At 50.5% G+C, this 14,794-nt stretch overlaps 1 protein-coding gene across 13 annotated transcripts in view; it reads left to right on the forward strand.

The window, feature by feature from the left end:
- ANK1 (ankyrin 1) overlaps positions 1-14,794 on the forward strand; it is a 207,503-nt gene that overhangs the window by 75,843 nt on the left and 116,866 nt on the right. Inside the window, exon 1 of one of the 13 annotated variants that reach the window (XM_059155996.1) lies at positions 4,322-4,470. The exons of the other annotated variants lie outside the window; for them this stretch is intronic. Within the exon in view, the coding sequence (XP_059011979.1) occupies positions 4,444-4,470 (27 nt within the window). The 5' untranslated portion in view covers positions 4,322-4,443. Of the gene's footprint in view, positions 1-4,321; positions 4,471-14,794 lie in introns of those variants that run through there. 13 annotated transcript variants of the gene reach the window in all.

Below are 14,794 nucleotides of genomic sequence, written 5' to 3' on the forward strand. Positions count from 1 at the left end.
GACAAGTTCTGTTCATCAAGATAAACTATTTTATTTATTTTTAAAAATATTTTATTTATTAATTTATTTGAGACTGAGAGTGAGAGAGAGAGAGAGAGAAAGAGAGAGCACATGGGGGTAGGGAAAGGGACAAGCCGACTCTAGGCTGAGCTGAGCCCACTTCGGCGCTTGGATTTCCCACCACCCTGAGATCAGGACCTGAGCCTAAACCAAGAGTTGGACACTTAACCCATTGAGCCACTCAGGTGCCCCCAAAAGATACTTTTTTTAAAAAGGAAAGAGATGAACCATGGGACCAGTACTTTCGCAGAAGATGAAAAACAAGTGGCCTGTGAACATGTGAAAAGATGCCCAACTAATTAGGGAAATGCAAATTAAAACTGTAATGCAGTACCATTTTACACCTACGGGTTTGACAAAAGTTTAAAAGTCTGATGAGCTCAAGGAGCCACTGCGCACCCTGGTATCGGGAGTACAATCTGAAGAGCCAGGTTCAAAAACAACTCGGCATTATCCAGGCAAGCTAAAGACTCAGTTAAGTAATTCTGCTCCTGCTGGTGTTCACACTAGACAAGTCTAGCAATGATCGCATAAGAAGCCTCATAGCGATAATGTTTTAAAAGTAAAAAGCTGAAGACAGCTCAGATTCCATTAGCAGTAAAATGGATAAATAATTTGTGGTGTTTGCATACAATGGAATACCGTACAGCGGTGAAAATTAATAGATGACTCCTGGCTGAATCTCAGAAACATCATGTTGCATTAAAATGCAAATAAGTAGGGGTGCCTGGGTGGCTCAGTGGGTTAAGCCGCTGCCTTCGGCTCAGGTCATGATCTCAGGGTCCTGGGATTGAGTCCCCCATCGGGCTCTCTGCTGAGCAGAGAGCCTGCTTCCTCCTCTCTCTCTCTCTGCCCGCCTCTCTGCCTACTTGTGATCTCTGTCTGTCAAATAAATAAATAAAATCTTTAAAAAAAAATTAAATTTAATTTAAAAATAAATAAATAAATAAATAAAATGCAAATAAGCTGGTGCCTGGGTGGCTCAGTCGTTAAGCGTCTGCCTTGGGCTCAGGTCATGATCCCAGGGTCCTGGGATTGAGCCCGGCATCGGGCTTCCTGCTTGGCTGGGCGTCTGCTTCTCCCTCTCCCATTCTCCCTGCTTGTGTTCCCTCTCTTGCTGTCTCTCTCTGTGTCAAATAAATGAATAAAATCTTTTTAAAAAATGCAAATAAGCTGAAGAGTCTGTCCAGTGTAACTCCACTTACTCAAAGTTAGGAAAACATGCAAAGCTGAACAATACCTACACAAGGGGTAAAACTATAAAGAGAAGCAAAGGAATGACAGACGCAAAGTTTAGGAGGGTGTTTGCATCTGTCTGGGGAGGGTGGGGACAAGAGGTAGAAGGAATCGGATGAAAGACTATATGCACTGCCTTCCATTTTCAAATGTTTTTCAATGAGGAGGTCTTATTACTTTTATGAAAAACCTATTAAACACTTTTTCTATTGACTTATTTATCATCTTTGAAAAATAGAACCTGAAACAAGAGAACTTGAAATGTTCAACAGTTGTTGAATTCCGTGCTTATCACTCCTGGAATGAAAAAGTTCCTATTAAGGAAAATCAATTAATGGATAATTAATTAATACTAACATATTAATATAAATTAATATTAAAGAAAATGGATTGGCTAACTGTGAACAAAATTAAAGCATGGATCCCCAAGCAAAGTGACCGAGTTGGCCTCCAGACCCTAGATCCAGACTGCCTGGGCTGGAAACTCTCTGCCTGTTAAGTCGGTTTTCAATCACTTCATTCCTCAGTTTCCTCATCTGTAAACTGGGCCTAATGAGAGGAATCCCTCACAGGGAAATTATAAGGATTGTATGAGTGAATGTCAAGTGCTCAGAACAGCCCCTACCACACAGTGAGCACTGGGTATGAGCCTATTTGTAAACAAATAAATCAAACCAAGAGCAGAGGAGCTTGAGAAGCACCAGGGTGGAAGGGAGTGGAATTTCAAGGCATCCTCTCAATCCCGAGATGGCCTGGGCCTGCACTTTGCACACTGGGACGGCTTTGCGCCTCCCTTTTAGAGGTTAAGAAAAGAGAAAGGTATTTTGTGGCAGATCTGCTGACAAGAGAGTGCTAAATACCACTTCAGCCCACATGACTCATCTCTAGCCTGACTGTCCCAGGAGCCCTGCTCCAGGTAGGAATTCAGGGATCTCAAGCTCATCGTGGGTCTAGTTATTCGAGACCCAGAGGCTTGCATGTGGTCCCGTTCCCTTTAGCCTGGTTGTTTGGTTGACTCCACATGTGCCCGGCCATTTCCCCGACTCTGTGTATCCGCAGGAGAGGAGCCTCGCATTGCCAAGGGGAGGGTACCCCCTTCTGGGGTAAAGTTCTGAGGCGCCCTGATTCCCAGAGCTCAGCTGCCAGCCTAGGGCTCAGGGACCTGGGAGGCACTGTCTTGCCGCAGGAAGCACCACACAAGGACCTCACACAAAGAACCAAGCCTGCCTGACGTCCACCCTCGCCTAAGATTTGAGAGGAGTTTCTACTCTCAGGGCCTTCTCTAAATTGTGTTATGTGCCATGTTTACCTGCTGACATTTTCTCCTTCAGAGCCTGGAATCTAGACTCTCCTCTTCCCTGGATGGTGAAATGGCTTCTTGTTCTTATCACACTGCTGGTGACAGCCATGGACCCATTCCAGAAACCTTTACTGAGCGCTTGCTATGTACCAATTCCCCTACAGTTGACTCCAAAGTCGCTCCTGCACGCGAGGGGGGTACAGGCCGGCGGGACTCTGTCACCAGCTAGCCTAGCCCAGTGGTTGTTGCTAAGGAAGACCATTTGTCCTGTGGCAGAGTTGTTGGGGACCTGCTTTTACATCTTTTAGGCTTCTGGGCCCCTTAAAAAAAAAAAAGCCATTGTTTGGAATCATATGCTTCAATAGACATCTGTGTGGACTTGTGTGGTAATGATTGTGTTATTACTTGTCTAGGTGTGGCCTAGAACCTGCTTTTGCCCTCGCCAGACCACGTCAGGTGCTGGTCTGCTTGGAAGTGGCCTTGGCCTCCACTGGGGGGCTTTCCAGCTGCTGTGGAAAACAGAGGGCCACAGAGCGGCCCTCGGTGGCGTTTTCCACAACAGCTGTGCCTTCACAGCAGGACCCGTTTGGATCTGCAGAAAAGCTCCAAAGCCAGATGGCTGCCTGTCAGGGGACCTGGACCAGTCTCAGGCTAGCCGCAGGCTGAGAGGCACGTGAGCAAGGTGAGAGGGACCCTTCCCAGGCAAGACTCCGGCAGCGGGGTCTGTGCACCTCTGGAAAGGAAAGGGAGGATACATGGCATGGAAGCAGCAGCTCCATCTAGGTGACGCCACTTCCAGGAAGCCCCAGGGAGCCTGCCTGGTCCCAGGGAGTCCTTGGGTTCTTACAGTTCAGCTCCTTTGGGTCATCGGTCCCCTCTGCCAGGCACCAACTGGTACTCCAGGGGCGCAGTGTTCTCACCGGATAAAGCCACTCAGGGCAGATGGGCCCCATCCCCCTGTAGGAGGCACAGATGCCCAGAAAGAAGGCTTCCCAAGGCAAGCCAGCAACAGCTCTGCCAGGACCGGCCCAGCCGGGGCTCTGTGGGCAGCCCCCACCTCCTGGCCGCCGTGGGGTGGGGAGCTGCCCGGGGCCCCCCTTCCCTCCTGGTCGCTGTTTGTGGTGACTCACCTCTGGTTCCCAGGAACGCTGTTATTTTTGGCCCCGATGTTATTAAGGTTGTGCCCAGATTCCCTGCAAATCAGCAATTAAGGAACACGGCCCCCTCTTTTCCCCCCTTGCCCCTCCCCCTCGCCGTGAAAGCATGTGAACACCAGGGCTGGGGAGCCCAGAAGGCCAGCGGCTCCCCCACAGTCCTCTGCCCATGCAAGGCCGGCTGCCCCCACCGGGGGGGGGGGGGCTTCTCCTCCTCCTGCAGCCTCCTCTGGGCAGCCCCGCCTCTGCAAGACCCCCGCACCCCAAACCCGCCCTGGGCCGGCGGACGGGGAGAGGCGGCAGGCGGGCTCTCCCTCGCCTCCCTGCGGCGCAGCTGGGTGAGGGGCTGGCCCGCCGGGCTCACGGCCCCCGTGGGGGGGCTCTCTGCAGGGGCCGCGCCGGCCGCGGCCTGGGGAGCGGGGCCGGGCGCCCGCGGGGGAGCGGGAGCCGGCCGGGGCGCTGCTGTAATCTGCCAGCCCCAGGCGGGCGCCTCCCCTCCGCCCGCGCGCTGAGCCCCGGGGCCGCCCGATAGCGCGCCTCTGCCGCCGATAAGGCCGTCGGAGGGCTGCGCGCCGCGACCGCCCGCCTCCAGACGGCCTCCCGCCCGGCACAGGCGCGGCGCGCCCCGCAGCCCCAGCTGCTCCCACAGCGGACCGCGACGGACCCCCGGCGGGATCCTGGTTAGGGACCGGCATGCCCTTCCCGAGGGGCTTCCTCAAAGTGAGTGCTGGAGCAGGTGCTCGGGAGGGACGGGTGGAGCTCGGGAAGGGGGCCGGCGAGGGAGCGGAGCGGGCTGCGTGCTCGCCTGCGGGGGGGGCCCCCCACCCGCGCCCTGCGCTCCAGGCTTTAGAGCAGCGTCAGCGCTCAGTCGCTTGGTCGCTGAAGGTGGCAGGTGGCCTCTGCTTGACTCAGTTAGTGCGGCTCGTGTGTTTTACAGCCCGGGATTTGCTGTCTGACGGAGTTCCACCTCCCTGGTTCCCTGAAGGTTGTCTTGTCTGCATTAGGGTTTGGGAAGAAGGATCTCTGGATTCTGGTCCTTCTTTGGTCTATTGAGATTCTAGAAGCTTCCCTTTGAGTCTGCAGAGCAGTGTCTATTTCAGTTGTGTTTTCACAGGCCAGTGGCCCTGGAGGAGAATAAGGACACGTGAGAATTTGGGCTGCTCTAACAGGGGGCCTGGGTCAGCTTCATTCGGAAGGAGAGCTTGCCTGTATCCGCAATGACCCACAAAATTCAGTTACCTCATCGTGGCGCCTTCCCTGTTCTTGAAGCACTGAACTTTGGATTTACGCTGCTAACTTACTAGACGGGGAAAAGTATAAGAACGAGGGGCAAAAGCTCCAGAGCGGCTCTGGGAGCTGGGGTCTGGTGGAAGTTCTTTAAGTGGCAATGGAGCGTTACAGAGGGCCACCCTTTCCCACCCCCAATTCTCCTGTGATGATGGGACGTATCACCATCTAGCAGCAACACCGCTCGATTGTTTTTACGTGTCCTGTGTCAGGGTGTGGTTGTTGGTCTGGGTGGGGGATTCAGAGGCCAGGGGTGGACCCCAGGCCACATGCTCAGAGGGACCCTAGTGTAGTCACCTGGGAAAGCATCGAGCTGTCTAACCTGTGTAGACGTGTGTGGGTACAAGGGAAACCACATGAAGTGGGGATTTCTTTCTAGCGGTTTCACATCTTTACAAATTGTCTTCCTGGTGATTGATTTTCTTCCCCGGGAAGGGGAGGGACTGTGCAGGAACCTCAGGTCTCTGGCTTTGAGCCTCTCGGACAGCAAGCAGGAGCCAGCTTATGTACATTTGAGGCTTTTCCTTTCACTGACCAGGCAACCTGAGGCCACGGTTGGAAAGGGAGTCTTGGAGGCTGTTCCTGACAGAACTCAGAGCTTGGGGAGGGGACGTGAATGGCACAGCAGGCACAAGACCCAAGACAAGACGTATTTATAGGAATAAGGAATGGGTATGACAAATGTTTAAAATGAGCATGATGACTTTCATCACCCAAATAGCCTAGGGAAAGCCTTATTTTTTTCTGGCTACTGGGTCTGTTGTGCAGCTGAAGATGAAAACAGTAGAAAAGGAAGCATAGCATGGAAGGTTGTTTTGTTTTTGTTTTTTAAGATTTTATTTATTTACTTGAGAGAGAGACACACAGTGAGAGAGAGAACACAAGCTGGGGGAGTGGGAGAGGGAGAAGCAGGTTTCCTGCTGAGCAGGGAGCCTGATATGGGGCTCAATCCCAGGACCCCAGGATCATGACCAGAGCTGAAGTCAGATGCTTAAGGACCGAGCCACCCAGATGCCCTGGAAGGTTGTTTTTTATAAGCAGGGTCGTATCAACTCAGCCGACCCTAGACTTCAGGGGCCAGTAACAATTAGTTTCTAAAACCCAGGTTGTCACCCCTTCCTCCCAAATAATTTGGCCAATGTCTTTGAAAAATCAGCTGACTTATTTTGAATTTAAGCAAAGGGAAGCCTATTGAGAAAAGCTGTTTGTTGTTGTTACTGTTGCCAAAAAAATTAAAGAAAGTAAATAAGACAATTGGGTGCCTTCTAAAGGTAAAGACACTGAAAATCTTTGTCCTCAAGGTCTGTTCAACATTTAATAAACATTCATCGTGTCTTCTGTTGTAGGCACTGGAAATACAGGCAGGGAATGGAACAGAGCAGGAGCAAATCCCTGCCCTTTGGAGTTTACACTCCAGCAGGGCAAGGAGACAGAGCGGAAACAAATGAACACTCCTTTGCTGAAAGATGAGAAGTGCAGGGTCAGGGAACATGCAAGGGGGTTAGGAAGCCTGGGAAATTCGCAATGTCAATGAGATGCTCCCAGAGAGTCTCCGTGACGTTCACTTTGGCTGCTGTGTTTCAAACTTAGATTCCATGAGTCCGTTTGTAAGGATTACAATTTGATGTCAAGAATCTTAAATGTTAGGCTTTGTCGATGTCGAGAAGCTACAGATTTTTCAGTTATGTTCTCACTGTTGAGATGGATTACCTGTAGAATCCAAGAGAATTCATGATATTTGGGAAAGCAATTATCTGAATCAGGTTCTCAGGGTATTGAATTGGAGGCTTTTCTTTCTGGCTGGCCCACTTGGTTCGATGACATTTTAATCAGGACTCTACTGTTTGTGTGGCTAGCATTTCTAATGTCAAACTGCTGATGATTGGATTTATCCATTATGATTTTGGGGGGAAACTTGGGCACTGATGACTTTGGTTAGCAGCATTCTTAAAAAAAAAAAAAAAAAGAATATTGGTTTTCGTACCTCCTTCTTAAGAAAAAAAAAAAAAACACAATTGAGAAAAGACTTGAAGGAGGTGAGAGAGAGAGAGCCATGCACAACTTTGGAGGAAATAGCACATACAGAGGTCCTGAGGCCCATGAGAGTAGTGGGAAGAACCAGGAGATGAGTGTGGCTGGGGCAGAGTCTGAAGGGGTGAGGTCAGAGAGGTGGTCGGAGGGAGAGTGGGGAGGGGGCAAGGGTACAGAACATCTAGGCTCTTGTATACCATTGTAAGAATGTTATTTTTACCCTGGGAGACACAAGAAGCGTTACACGATCTTGGGATTAGACACACGGTATCATTTGACTTCTTCCTCTGTCTCTGACTTCCTAATGCCTTTGAAACCAAACCCCAGGAGGGGGCAACCAAATAGAACCACCTACCAGACTGTGGCCACGCAGTTATTCCTGACCTCTCGTGCATTCGTTCTTAGCCTTTTTTTTTTTTTCCTTTGAGATACACAGGGCTGGTTGTTGACATAGTTCTGCATGATCTACTTCATGGCCCTGCCCGGATATTGATGATCCCCTCTTCCCTTCCACTCTCCAATTTAATGAGAAAATAAATAGCGCCCCAGATGCTCTTTACTTAAAAAATTGTCATGGGTAAAATAAAACGAAAACAGAAGCCACTCTAAAATCCCAACTCGTATGCAGTAAAGAAATGGGTAATTACAGCTGGTGATCCTTCGCGGCTTCCTCTGGACCTCCACACGGATAAAGCGGACTGTGGTTCTGGAACAGGAGCTCTCAGCAGAGCTCATCGAGTGTAAGCCTGTGACAGTAGCGTTGCCACAAAGGGGGAGACTTGGATTTGCTCTAAGTTTTTAAAATGTACAAATGGACTTCCTCCAGGGCATCTCACCCTTCAGGACCCCTCCTTTACACACCACCGTGATGGTTTTGTAGAAAGGGAAATCTCAATGCGGCAGTCCTCTGCTTCGAAACGTCAGTGGCTTGGAGGCGCCTGGGTGGCTCAGTGGGTTGAGCAACTGACTTGATTTCAGTTCAGGGCATGATCTCAGGGTTGTGAGATCCAGGCCTTCGTGCAATTCAGACTCGGTTCCCAGCAGGGAGTCGCCTGGAGACTCTCCTTCTCCTTCTGCCCCAACCCCTGTTTACAAGCTGTCTCTGTCTCTAAAATATATACATAAATCGAATCTTCATCGGCTTCACATTCCTTCGGATGGAATCCAGACTCCTTAACAAGACTCTCCCTCTTCCCCGTCCTGCTTCCTACCCCTTGGCCCCATGAGAATTGCTTCGGGCACACCCAACAGGCCGCACTTGGAAATTTTTATACTGTATTTGTGAGTTTCACCTGGGAGGCGGTGTGCTTGCCTTGTTCACTGTTGTATCCTGGGCACGTCGCACAGTGCCCGGCAAGTAGCATGAGGTGTTCGTGAAAGTTGGTTGCATTCATGAATGAGCAGCACACTCCTTGTAGAAGCACCTCAGGACTGGCTCCTGCTCACTAGTTTGGTCACAAACCTGTAATCAAAAATTGCCCTATTGGTTTCCATGTTGACCTTTAAGATATTCTGCTGCTGGGAATTTAAAAAAAACTCACAAGATAGTTTCTCCTTCCTTGGCGCTCCCCTTGTGCTTTCTTGGAACCTTCCTTTAGAGCCTTCTCATTGTCTCTTTCTTTACACTTATTTACACGTCGCTCATCTCCCCCAAGCCGGGGGTGGCTGGAGCTGACTCACGTTTGAGTCATTTCTCCTATTTTCCCTGGCATCAACCACGGTCTTGAACGTGGGGCGCATTGTCCGAACCAGGCGCATTGACCTGAGTGTTAAGAATATGTTGGGTCATTGATTTGGAAAATAAATCAACAGGCCCTGCCGAGGAGTCGACTGTCACAGGCTAATGGCCCAGCTGGCCGAGCGATTGGTCCAGGGTGGACCGAGGCCTGTGTGACTCTGCTCAGGGCACATTCAAAGTTTGTCATCGTTGTCTCTGACAGGCAGCGACAACCAGTTAGAGATCTGGTGAGAAAGAGAATTGTTTCCTTCCCTGCCTCCCGCTCACCCCTAACCACACCGTCCCTCTGCGGCGGGCTCTCTGAGTAGAGGCTGATTTATCTCCTGAATTTGCTGTCACCGCACAGGAAGGAAGGCGCAGTCAGGGCGGAAGCCGTCCGGCCGCGGCTCCTGCGCCTGGCCAGCGGGTGGCTGAAATCAGCGAGGAGTGGAAGGTGGCGGGATGGAGGCAGCCTGCAGTGCCAGAGGGAGAACTTACCGAAGGGCGGACCAAGACCAACACAATCAGCAAAGCACCCCTGCGCTCCTACCCAGGGGCTGGAACCTGGGCTCCCTCCTGAGAGAGCTGTGGCCACCAGTTGTCACTAGGAGACAGAGGAGGAAGGCGGGGAAACCTGTCTGGCCTTGCCCGGGACGATATATCGGTCAGGAAACTGCTCTGCCCTTTCCAGGAGTGGATTCTGTAAGAGACAGTACCTGGTTTCAATTTCTTTTGGGAAGCTAGTGCCTAGAAAAGCTGAAAAGAAGCTGGCATAGGTCCAGTCCTGTTCTCTGACCGCAGGCCATTGATCAAGGGTAATGATGATTTGCAGACAACGGAACTGATTCCAGCTACTCAGAGAAGCCTTTCTGGGCCGCACTCCCTTGCCCACTCTGGCAAGCTCTCCTTCCAGGGGGGTGGGGTAGGGTGGGGTCATGGTGTATACCGTGGCTTTCCTTTTCTCCAAGGGTAGGGAGGGGCTGGGGGTGTGTCACCGGCAAGTCCCACCTTGGGGCTGGCTAATACTTCTGTCTAGCGGTGTGATTCCAGGGTTCCAGGAGAATCCCCATCCTCCACAACGATCCCCCTGGGTCCGAGGTGAAGCCTGAAGTTACACCATTCGAGATTATTCTTCAGGTTCTTAAAGGGGTTTTGATCTCTAAACATCTCCTATTAAGTGCATACATTTAAGCCTTTATAATATAATAGGATCTTGAATTGTGCAGATGCAAGGAAATAATTCTTACTTGCATGGGATTAGTTGAGGATTTAGGCAAAAGCAAGGAGTGGGATATAGGGCAGGTCCATGGAATAGGGGCATGGGGTGCGGTGAGGAAGGAAGGAAAAGCGCGCTCTCTTGCCTAGGTCAGTGCCTGGGCCTCGGGTTCTTTCCTAGCTATTTGTCTGTCCCAAGATCTGGATCCCAGGCCATCTCCCTGTCGCAATGTGGGCTGTGCACGTCGATGAGCAATGCTGGGTTGAAGTGGCAACAGGGACTGGAGTTGGAGTCGCTGGACTGAGAATACCTGGTGCACAGGCCATCCTGGCCATGGGGTCAGCCCGGGAGCTGGCCGGGCTTCTCGGCTCCATTGCCAGGGTTGATACGACTGTGCTCTTCCTTTGCGAACACTGTGTGGAACTGGCCAGGCCCTTGGGTCCTTGGGCTCTCCCAGTGATAGAAATCGACAAGAGGCCAAAGGGGAGTTCCAGGCAAGGCTTTATTGGGGTCTGTGCTTGAGCAGAAGGGAGGCAACACAGTGTCCTCAGGCTGCCTCCCCAAAGCAAGGTCGGGAAGAGTTTCTTAAAGAAACTTAGGTGGGAGATGCACCTGAGTGGCTCATTCAGTTGGGCATCTGACTCTTCGTTTCAGCTCAGGTCATGGTCTCATGCCTCGTGAGATCTAGCCCTACACTGGACCCACGCTCAGCAGGGAGTCTGCCTGAGGCTTCTCTCCGCCTTCCTCCCTCCTACTCACACTCACACTCTCTTGCACGCTGTCTCTAAAATGGATAAATAAATAAAGGATGGGGCGCCTGGGTGGCTCAGTGTTAAAGCCTCTGCCTTCGGCTCGGGTCATGATCTCAGGGTCCTGGAATCGAGCCCCGCATCGGGCTCTCTGCTCAGCAGGGAGCCTGCTTCCCCCTCTCTCTTTGCCTGCCTCTCTGCCTGCTTGTGATCTCTGTCTGTCAAATAAATAAATAAAATCTTTAAATAGATAAATAAATAAATAAAGGATAAATATATATATATATATATATATATATATATATATATATATATATATATATTTTAAGAGACCTAGCGGAGGAAAGGACGATGTTTAAGCAGGTAGAGGTGAGGTGTTTCTTGGCGCTCATGTACCTTAGAGATCATGCTTTTCCATACATTGCACATCTCATTAGCATGTGAAATCCCCACCCCTGCGCATGATTTTTAGCATTTAAGCGAGGGAAAGGTCCCTGGAAGGTAGATCTGCGTCACTGTGCACGTCTGCTGCAGACTGCTTTGGTCTGGATCTCACTAGTTCTTTCAGGCGGCTGGCTCCCTCCTTTAAGTTGATGTCCTGTTTTCTGCGTTCCTGTAAGACATATTGCTCAAGAAACACAAACTCAGGAGTTTTTTTTTTTTAGGAATTTTTTTCCTTTATGGTACAGTCACATTTCATTAGGGTTTTGAAACAGGCCTCGAGTCCTGTCCCTATTCTGTCTCAGAATAATATAGTTTTTATTATTATTATAATAGAATAATTATATAATACTAATATAACAGAGGCCGAGCAGTGAATTAACTGGTCCAAGTCCCACGGCTAGATTTCCGACTTCTGTCTGTCCCCTGACTCTCTACAGATGGGTGCTGGCGGGTGTGTGTCTTCCTCACATCAAGGACGGGTCACACGGAAATTATTATTCTGTTTGCCTGTCTCCCCACTAGTCTGCCTTCTGTGTGGTATGGGTAAACTCACCCAGGCAACACTGCAGGCCTGTTGGCTCTGCAGCCAGACCCCCCCACCCCCGGGTTTGAGTCCCTGCTCTGCTACTTCCTACCTGGTGCCCTTGGGCCAGCTGTAGACCCTCCCCACACTCCGCTTCCCCACCTATAAACTGGAGACAATAGCAGATGTCCTAGGGTTTGGGGAAGAGTGCAAGAGATAGAGCCTGGCATATTAGGGAATATTATATATATATACATATATATCTATAATGTATGTATTATGTTATATATGCTATATGTATTTGTTATATATCATAATAATATATAGTAATATATATGTGTGTGTGTATATACACCACACACACACACATACACACACATAGGAATCAAGTTCTTCTGTGGATCAATAGCTCTCAACATGCTAAGAACTTTGGAAATTTAAAAAATACCTTCGTACTTTCAACATAACTTCAATTCAAGTCAACAGAGTTTACTGAGTAGGAAACAAAGGTAATGACCCTCAGGCAAGGGTGAGTGCTCATTAGTGGGAGGCTGGAGTGCGGAAGATTTAATTCTGCTTGTCAGTTGAACAAGGCGTTTGTCACGGAAACTTGGAAACTTCGTGGAGGAGGAGAAGAATTGGTCGCATTTCACGAAGCAGGGGTTGGGAGGTTGCCGGCGGCGGAGACAGCATGAGCCAAACATGGAGGACGCAGAAGTGCCCTGTGTGTCGGGAAGGGCGCGTGGTGCAGGCGTTCAGGGACAGGTGGGTGGTGGGAGAGGACTGTGAAGAGGTGGGCAGAGGCTAGGCTGTGAGGTTTCTAGCATCAGCATAAGACGGTGGACTTCATCCTGCAGGTGTTGGAGAGCCACGATCAGAATGCTCACTGGGCAGGGTTGAGGAAGAGGGGTCACTGGAGTGGCAAGGAAGGGAAACCAGTTAGGGATCTCCCAGGGAGCCCCGATGACGTGCTAATGAAGGGGAGTGGCAGACGGTTGATGGTACGGAGTAGCTGCCGAAGCTGTCGCATGTCAGTCACTACACTGTAATTTTCACGGCTCAGCTCATGGGAGGCTCCCAGCAGACACCCACCTTACAGATGAAGAAACTGAGTCTTGTTGCAGTCAGGAAAAGTGAAGAAATTAGGTTGTTGTCTGGGGGTGTCGGCGAGCTGCTCATATGGGTGCCCTGTGGTCAGGGGCAGGGGTGGGGCCTGGTCCTCAGCTTGTAGGCCAGGTAACTCGATTTAGAGGCACGATTAGAGCAGCGAGTTTGGGAAGGGACTTACCGCCAGTCGGACCAGCCTGTCAGCTTCTCAGTGACAGGTGTGACTGATCTGGCCATCAGGCGCTCCTGTGCCGTTACTCACTCGTGGTCCCTGGTCGGTGGATTCCAGCCCATTAAGAAAATCTAACCGGCAAGTCAGTTGTAACCGTGTCCGGGTAAGCATGCAATCAGAGAAGCGGGGGCGGGGGCGGGGGTGGGCCGGGAAGTAATCTTGAAGAATATGTCATCAAGACTGCGCTAAGGCCTGATGAACCATTCATGCCCCACAGCCGAGAGCATCACGGTGGTTATAAATTGCTGATTAAACAACATTGGAATAGAAAATGAGTCTCGTTGCCTGTGTTGACGCTGATCTGATTGGAAGCAGCTGCCTGAAATGCTGTGTTCAGAAAGATTCCGAAGCCACTTTTAGGCTGATGGGCAGGACGTTGTGATAAATTAGCAGCCTCTGCCAGGACGCCAGGAGGGGGAGGGCTGGTGTATTGGTGGCAGTGTTATGGGGACATTTCTGAACCATGATTGTTTTTCTTCTTCTGTCTCCCCACGACCCCCTACGGAGCCGAATCAGATAAACTGTGTTCTAACGGGTGTTTATTTGAGAGGCACCCAATCCTTCAAGGGGACTTCTGAAGCTAACTAGTGTTCTGCATTATGTGTTGATTTGGGGGCTCTCCCTCAGAAAGTATTATAACATCACAGATTAGAAAGTTCCCTATCTCTGCTAGCTACCACTCTCAGGTTCTAGGGAGTCAGGTTCAGGTCAGAGAGCCAGGCAGGGGCACTGTCTACATTCAGACGGACACCGTAGGAGTGCAGAGCCCAGCCCCTCCTCTCACACCGAGGCAAAGGGGGTTGTTGGTCGTTTCTTTGCCTAGTAAGTCTGAATTGTCAGTTGGAACCACCTGCTGGAATGGAGCTTTCCAACCCAACTTCTCCAGGCTTTTTTTTAAGATCTTATTTGTTGGGCGCCTGGGTAGCTCAGTGGGTTAAGCCTCTGCCTTTGGCTCAGGTCATGATCTCAGGGTCCTGGGATCGAGTCCCACGCCAGGCTCTCTGCTCAGCAGGGAGCCTGCTTCCCCCTTTCTCTCTGCCTGCCTCTCTGCCTGCTTGTGATCCCAGGACCCTGAGATCATGACCTGAGCCGAAGGCAGATGCTTAACCCACTGAGCTGCCCAGGCTGCCCCTCCAGGCTTTTGATAGAATCACCAACAAACCAGGACCTTGTTCTCCAGGCCCGGCCTGCCCCTCCGTCCCTATCTCTCTACAACAATCCAAACACCACCCATCCCTCGAGCTGGAGAAGGTCCTCTGTCCTCTGCAGATTTCAGAGCTCCCTCCATCCTTGGTGCCCGTAAGGCCGTGGTCCTCATCTAACAGATGGTCCATCTCTGCTTCACATAAAATAAATACTGTGGCGTTCAAAAAAAGAAGAATGACCATTGAACTCTGACTCCCGTGTGTGTGTTGAAACGTGAAAATGGCACGAGGCTGTCGCTCTGAATGACGGTTAAGTGGAACCTGCTCCAGCCCTGCCTTCATTCTTCTCCTTATGAAATCCTCAGAGAAACAGCCTTTGTTAGAATCGCAGTCTTTCTCGGATTTGGTTAAAACACATTTGCAGGTAGAGTGATGAGCTGGGTGGTTTGGATTTTCCGTCTCCATCTAAATTGTCTTCTTTGGGGGTTTTGAAAAATCACTTGTGAGTGTCCTTGTTTCTCCACCTGAAAAATACAGATGATAGCACTTGACATGGAAACCACAGGAGTTTGGCGTCAGGTGCTGAGTGGGTA

Source organism: Mustela lutreola, chromosome 18 (genome assembly GCF_030435805.1).
Source record: "Mustela lutreola isolate mMusLut2 chromosome 18, mMusLut2.pri, whole genome shotgun sequence".
Classification (NCBI taxonomy): domain Eukaryota; kingdom Metazoa; phylum Chordata; class Mammalia; order Carnivora; family Mustelidae; genus Mustela; species Mustela lutreola.